This window comes from Chondrus crispus, genomic scaffold, assembly GCF_000350225.1.
Source record: "Chondrus crispus Stackhouse genomic scaffold, scaffold_17, whole genome shotgun sequence".
In the NCBI taxonomy this organism is placed as follows: Eukaryota; Rhodophyta; class Florideophyceae; order Gigartinales; family Gigartinaceae; genus Chondrus; species Chondrus crispus.
The window spans coordinates 323893-331268 of NW_005179069.1; the positions used below are offsets into that span (position 1 = coordinate 323893).

The 7376-nt window shown below is 52.1% G+C and overlaps 4 protein-coding genes; 3 read left to right on the forward strand and 1 right to left on the reverse strand.

The window, feature by feature from the left end:
• Positions 1-281: 281 nt before the first annotated feature.
• On the forward strand, positions 282-2576 carry CHC_T00003057001 (hypothetical protein). XM_005714882.1 is given in 2 exon segments: positions 282-2363; positions 2364-2576. The coding sequence occupies 1 exon segment, from the start codon at positions 282-284 to the stop codon at positions 2361-2363; it is 2082 nt and encodes a 693-aa protein (XP_005714939.1). The 3' UTR covers positions 2364-2576.
• Positions 2577-3977: 1401 nt separating this feature from the next.
• CHC_T00003058001 (hypothetical protein) lies at positions 3978-5359 on the forward strand. XM_005714883.1 is given in 2 exon segments: positions 3978-5090; positions 5091-5359. 1 exon segment carries the CDS (start codon positions 3978-3980, stop codon positions 5088-5090), a length of 1113 nt encoding a protein of 370 aa, XP_005714940.1. The 3' UTR covers positions 5091-5359.
• An 87-nt stretch (positions 5360-5446) lies between these two features.
• On the reverse strand, positions 5447-6859 carry CHC_T00003059001 (hypothetical protein). Its single transcript, XM_005714884.1, has one exon. It carries the CDS (start codon positions 6857-6859, stop codon positions 5447-5449), a length of 1413 nt encoding a protein of 470 aa, XP_005714941.1.
• A 140-nt stretch (positions 6860-6999) lies between these two features.
• On the forward strand, positions 7000-7221 carry CHC_T00003060001 (hypothetical protein). Its single transcript, XM_005714885.1, has one exon. It carries the CDS (start codon positions 7000-7002, stop codon positions 7219-7221), a length of 222 nt encoding a protein of 73 aa, XP_005714942.1.
• Positions 7222-7376: the final 155 nt, after the last annotated feature.

Consider the following 7376-nt stretch of genomic DNA (forward strand, 5'->3'; position numbering starts at 1 on the left):
ACGAACTCCCGTACAGGCGCACCGACTACGCCAACGAACCCGCCCCCGCCCCGCCGGCCTACCCGTACAAGCGCACGGAGTACCCCTCGTCGGGTGCGCCCCGCTCCTCGCGCGCGCGCGACGGCGCACGCGCAATGCCCGACCATGACGCCCCGTACCCGTCCGGCACGCACTACAGCCCTGACCGCGCCCGTGCGCTGCCGTCGGAGCCGTCCACTGCCCGCGATGCCGACTACGACGCCCCGCGCATGTACATGCCGTCGTCGTCCATCCCGCTGGCGATGGCGCCCGGCGACGGCGTCGAGATAAACGTCCCGCCTGGACCGCCGCATTACCAGGGCATAGCGCCGCCGCTCCCGCCCGGCCATCACCTGCCGCCGGTGCCCGACCCACGCGACCCGAGAGATACGCTGGGTGACCGCGTGCCGGATGATAGGATTCTGGCGGACGAGTATCAGGACAGGGTGCGGAGAGACCGCTATGAAAGGAACGGATACTATCGGCGGAAGCGCCATCGGCATTATCGTCGCCACCATGGAGGACATCGACGCCGCCGTAGGCGCCGCAAGCGACACCATGAGGAGCATGGGGAGCAAGGACAGCACCGGCCGCACGGCGAGGAAGGGAGCGGGGACGACGAGAGTTCGTCTAAGAAGAGTCACAAGTCGAAGAAGAAGTCGAGCGATAGTGACAGTGACAGCAAGAGTGATTCAAGTTCGAGTGGGGGCAGAATCTTCACAAAGAAAAAGGTCGCCAAGGCTGGCCTTGCCACTCTACTTGCGTTCGGGGTTGGCCTTGCGGCGAAAAAATTACTGTCGAGTAAGAAGAAGAAGAAGGAACGGGCAAAGCTGGAGAGTGGTGGTGGTACCGAGGGAGACTCAGATAACGAAGGGGGCGCGGAAGATGAAAGTCTACCCGGTTACTATGCAGACCCAGTCTATCGACCGCCGCCTATTCCTGCTACAAGCTTATTCAATGTCAGGGTCCCTCCCAACCAAGTCTGCATTGTTGAAAGGGGGGGGAGGTATCATCGCAAGCTCAATTCTGGTAGTAATTTCGTCAACCCTGTGAGCGATAAGATTGCATATTGCCACTCGATGAAGGAATTGGCCGTACCTGTCCCATGGCAAGAGTGCTTTTCGAGCGACAACGTCCCATTCAGAGCGAATGCCATGCTCTACATGCGTGTTGAAGATCCTGTGGCCGCCTCTTATAGCGTCGACAACCCATACCATTCCATTGTGCTTCTTGCGCAGACCTTGATTAGAAATCAAATGGCAAGATATACGAAAGAGAGAGGCTTTCAGGACAGGATTCGAATTGGTGATCGCATCTTGGATGAGATTAATGACACATGTCGCGCGTGGGGAGTTCGGTGTCTCAAGTTTGAATTACGCGACCTAGAAGTCCCGATGGAGATTCAGGAGCGCCTTGAAGAGGAAGAGGAAGAAGAGAGGCAGCATCGTATGGCTGAATTGCAGGCTGAGGCTGATCGAATCGAAGCCGTCAACACAGCCGAAGCAGAGTTTCAAGCACAAGTGAAGGCTTCTCAAGCGCGTCAGCTGGAGATTGTTAATCAAGCCATCGGAGAAGCCCATGCCATTGAGGAAAGAGGAGAAGCAGTTGCAAATGCTTTGAGGGGTGTTGCACAAGTGGTGAACGAGCCAGGAGGGCAAGAAGCCATGCAAATGAGATTAGCAGAGCGGTTTATTGATGCGTATTCGCGCGCGACAAGTGCGCCGACTGTTGCTCCCCCAAATCCAAGCAATGTTGCCTCCAACATGAACAATGCTATCGGGTTGTTGAATACTCTTGGTGATAACGACCCTTCAGTGCAGATCCCGAACATACCGATGCGTGCAAGCGCAAATCCATTTGTTGAGAAGCCAAAGGTTCCGAGTAGGCCCAAACCCACCGCACGTCCTGGTCATAAGAAACCAGTGGGCTACCCTGGCAGTCCGCAACAAAGTGAAATCCCCGCACCTGTGAAGGTTGTGGGTCCAATCACAGCGACTGCCAAAGTACACGAAAGTGACCTCAGTAGCGAAAGCGATCGAAGGTCACACGTGGAGTCTGACGACCCGAAGTCAAAGATTCAGAACGCAAAGCTCAAGCCCCGCATTGCTAGCAGTCACGCGCGACCGGGTCGGGCCGCTCCGAGACGAGGGTCTAACCCAGAATCGTTGTCTGACAGCCGTGAATCACGACGTCGCCCCGCCAGTTCTACACCACCGCGAAGTGACCAAAAAGCCAAGCCAAAACCTCATGCACACAAAGACACCTTGAAGAAAATTCAAGCTGGTCTAGAAGATAAGTTTGGAAGTATTCAGGACACAGTGGAGGGTCTCATTGATAGATTTTAACGTATGTTTGCTTTGTGCAATTAGTTCATTCTTCGTTAGTTGGTCTTTGAATTTGCTTTTCACACAGTGCTTCAATGCCGTAAAGAATGGAAATAGCATATCCAACACCAAGTACAACGGCCCCTTTTCGGGGCACGTGCTTGACGAATGTTTGGAGCTCCTCGAAGCCAAAAGAGTAAAACTTCGCTGCCTGCACAAATGGCCATTCTCTTGTCCATGCCCTCCCTGTTTCTGGCCCAGCCTTCGGTAGCAGCGAGATGTTTCCACTAACTCTTGGATCCACTACCATTTACTAGACTGTGGTAGTGTTTTCAGTCGCCTTGGCTCTGCGGCTTGCGAAAACGGTTGCTTTGTTTGCCCATGATGCTCCTGCCGTCAAACGAGCTGCATATGTAAAACAAGTAGCAAGTTTGATTGGTACTCTATTTTTCACAGAGAACAGAAAAATCCTAGCTAGTGTACCTTGTTCAAAGGTATACAAAAACACAGCAGGATCAAGGCTACAACTATCCTTCTCTTGTGCAAGATTGTGAAAACCCAGGGGACTTGAAGGTATTCATGGAGATGGAAATGAGTGTCTTCTCGACATTTGTTTGTACTACATATTTTCCAAGGGTGATTCTTTGAGCGGGTTGGGAAAGCCACTGAGGTGAATAGGTTTGTATATATTGTTCATGACTGGGAGATCTAGGAAGCGCGAGGGGGTTTCCTTGCTGTCTAAACTTTAACGTGTTGGTGCCGGCAGACCTCGTCTCCCGTTGCAGGTTCAAGTCACGAAAGGGAGGTCAGCACAAGTTGAAGAGGGTATAAATATCGCTGTAGACTTGGCTGGATGCACGAACCACAACCCCACTGACACGTTAGTTTGTCTGAGATGTCTCATCAATGCCACAGGGCGGTTTCGACTGTTGTTACCGTAAAATTGAATGCGGAAGGTTGCCTTTATCAACGAGAATTTCTAATCCTGCAGTAGTATTGCAACACTTCTGACATCAGAAGTGTTACCGTCGCCGACAACGATAACACGTGGCCACTTGTGCTTTCGGTAGTGTCTCCCTCTTTTTGCTTTCTTTTGGGTTAAAAATTCACGCCGCGGTGCGCCAGACAAATAGTATTTGACAATTTCTTTTTCGAGGGTGCTGTAAGCAAACTCATGGCCCGAACAGGGACATGGATCGTCGTCAACGGACCATGAGCAATGGCACATTTTGCGCAAATGCAATTGATTGGGGCAGGGTGCTACCTGGCATTGTTTAATTGGTGTTCGTGTCGCGAGACAGAAAAACATTACAGCTCTCGAAATATGTGGCCAGCGGGCAGCGGCACCAATCGCGCTCTGGGGCCGCAATCGGGAAACGGGAACAAAGAACGGGAGACACAATACCGCTCCCTCCCATCGGTCCACTTTCTTCTCCTCCTCTCAATTGCCGCGCATCCATCTCTCCTCCCTATTCTGCTGCATCCCCATAACACACCCTCGCCACCCCCCCATCCCCATCCCCATCCCTATACCGCCTTCGATCCACCCACCGCCCTCCCCTCTGCGATCCGCTTCCTCGCCTTCCCCCTTCGCCTACCTCAACGATGGGCTTCTCATCCTCCCCCCTCTTTTCCATGGCGGCCGGCGCGAGCAACGGTCTCGCCGCCGCCGTCGGTCCCTCGCAAGCTTACACGCGCCATCTCGCCGATCGCACCCGCTTCGCCCCGGTCCCCTCAGCATCGCGCTTTGCCCACAGCCGTTTCGCCCTTGCCGTCACCTCCCCGCTCTCTCAAATCATCGCCGCATCCGTATCGGAGGTGACGGACAAATGGGACGCTCGCAAAGCCCATGCCGTCCACCATGACAACTCGTACTACGCAAAGTGCATGTTCGGAGGCGCCCTCGCCTGCGGCCTCACGCATGCCGCCGTCACCCCGCTCGATGTCACCAAGTGCAACATGCAGGTCGATCCCAACAAGTACAAGGGCTTGCTGTCCGGCCTTCGCACCTTGGTCGCTGAAGAGGGAGTAACGGGCGTTTGGAAGGGCTGGTTACCTACTCTTATCGGCTACTCTATGCAGGGACTGTTCAAGTTCGGTCTCTACGAGTATTTCAAGGACATGTACAGTAATATGGCCGGAAAGGAGAATTCTCAAAAGTACAAGGGCGTCATTTTCTGTCTCGGTTCTGCTTCAGCAGAGTTCTTTGCCGATATCGCCCTCTGTCCAATGGAGATGGTCAAGGTCAAGGTCCAGACATCCCCGCCGGGCACGTGGCCCACCGCATTTGGGCCTGCGCTTGCTAAGATGTCGGCCCAATCCGCAGAGACCCGTTTCCCGTTCGGCTCTGTCGTCCCGCTCTGGAGTCGCCAGATCCCTTACACCGTCGCCAAGTTTTACTTCTTTGAGAAGGCTGTCGCCTTCTTCTATTCCAACGTCTGGACCGAGCCGAGAGAGTCGTACTCTAAAAACACCCAGCTTGGAATCACTTTCCTGTCTGGTTACAGTGCCGGTATCATCTGCGCCATCGTGTCGCATCCGGCCGATTCTCTCATTTCCCAGATTGGAAAAGTTTCAAACAAGGGCAAGTCCCTCGGTACCATCGCGTCGGAGGTCGGCTTTTCCAACCTTCTCACCCGCGGTCTGTCCACCCGTATCATTATGATCGGTACGCTCACAGGTCTGCAATGGTGGATCTACGATACCTTCAAGACAATGGCTGGCTTGGGTACGAGCGGTGGCAAATAAAAACTTGTAATGCATCGGAAATACAAGGATGTTCTCAAAATCGATTTCTCATTCACCTGAATAGTATCGATGGCGGCTGGCTCTGGCCTATTTTGTGACTCATGGTCTTTCTAGATAACAAACTGGTTGATGCTGTTTGTTACTATGATGCGTGATAAACAGGCAACGCGTGTGTGTACTACGACCCTCTCAGATTTCGTCTGTTTCTAAGACTCTGATACTCGCGACAGTCCATTAAATGAAGTACTAGTCCAACCTTCACACCCTTACATGCTGCACAACACTGGAACCTCTGCATCCACGCTGGCTGAACCTTACCCAATCGTGTTTTCGTGAAACGAGCCGTCGAGCGAAGCCTAAAGGCTTTTTAGTCCAAATTGTAGCGGATTAGACACTAGAACAGACTGTAGATGTCGCCACATCTCATCCCTCCCGAGGCGCGTGGAAGACGACGATATCACAATAGGAGTATCCGAACGACATCCATTCCGAGAAAGGGCAGATCTTGTTTCATTAATGACAGCTTGCTTCAGTTTTTGCTTGTCCATTTTATCCATTTTTGTGAAGACAACAACATACTCGCCCTTTTGCCTACCCGACGCGGCGATGAGGCGCATCAGTTGCTCATCATCCGTCATTGCACCATGTCTACCATCAATCAAATGAAATATCAGCCTAAGACTTGTTCGGTATTGAAGGTATTGTTCCATAAATCTGATCCACGCTTCTTGAACCGGCCTCGGGACCCTGGCGTATCCGACACCGGGCAAGTCCACCATGTAAAATTGTGATTCTTGATCCTTTGCGTTGACGTGAAAATAGTTGAACTGCTGCGTCTTGCCTGGGGTTCCACTAACGTACGCCAAGGCTTTGCGGTTGCAAAGCATGTTAACAAGGGAGCTCTTTCCTACGTTTGACCTCCCCACAAAAGCAACTTCAGTGGTAATTGGAGGTGGAAGGGTATCCATAGAAACGGCCCCGGTGACGAAATCAACTTGACGAACGGCGGCATTCGCGAGAAACTCATACGTCTCATTGTTCGCCTCGACCTTGCTGGCCTTCATCAAATCCAGAATTGCGAACACCCCCGGCATTGACCTGCTCTTGCCAAGAACTCTTATGCAGTTGTTGTACTCCTTAATTGGCAAAGCCGCCGCGTCATCTTGTATGGGGAGTGTTTGAATCGTTTGAAGGGCTTCTATAGCACGTGCAGTATCAGAAGCCGTCAAGAAGGCGTTCATGACCTGCAGCAAGGCGCCAACGTGCTTCGCAATGCCGGGATCGGACTGATTATTATCGACTGATAAAGTGTCCATGAATGCCGCACAATCAGCTTTCATTTCCGAGAAGACGTCATCCCGATCCCTCGCCTGTGTTTTTCTATTCTTGACATCGCGAAGAATTGCACGTATTATATTCGCTGCAAGCGGTAGATCTGACGCAATGGCATCTGTTCGCTTCAGTCGGGCCTCCATTCGCATTCGATATACATGAATTGCAAGCTCAGTGCGGTTTAGTTTTAGCAAGGAACGAATTGCCACTCGGTAGGTCCTCGCATCTGGTCGAATTCCCGCAGCGCCCCAATCGCTTGTTCCAGCTTCCGTCTCTTCCAATAGCGTCACAATCTTTCTCGCAGCACCCCCCTTGCTCTTCTTATTGATCTGTGCGGCCAATGATTCCTGTGAGAGTTCTGCAATGTCTTTGGTGTCAGCTGCTAGTTCCGGCTTTGCCCTTTTTGGCTTTGCCCTTTTTGGAGCTTGTTGTTTCATGATAGTTCTGGATGAGCCAAAGCTGGCAGAACCGGTATACCGGCGGTATTCACTCTGAAACGATCTGCGCAGCAACGGCAAAGACGACGAAGAGCATATGTTTCTTCCTATATCCCATCTCCGACCACACCATACTGTAAATGAGAAGGTCGATGCAGCAAACGCCTGTAGGCGTCCTCTTGAGGATAAAGCTGTTGACAAGGACTGTCGCACGACTGGCGTCATTTTCACAGAATAATGACCGCAGTGCCGCTTGTGTGTGCCAGGCGAAGCTCCGGCTTTCGAGGGATGTGCAGCAATTATTCGCGAAACTGTCGCATCGGTTAGCTTCTGATGAGAGAGACAGAACGGGAACGAAGTGAGAAAAACCTGTGCATGAGATTATTGACGTAAAGCGGTTTTCCGACAAAAAAAACACACACACTACAAATGATACAGTACTCCTCTTGAATTTTTATAACAGCTCATGTGAGCGATGATAGACGCTTTCGATTTGTTGCTGTTCACAGCAACAAAT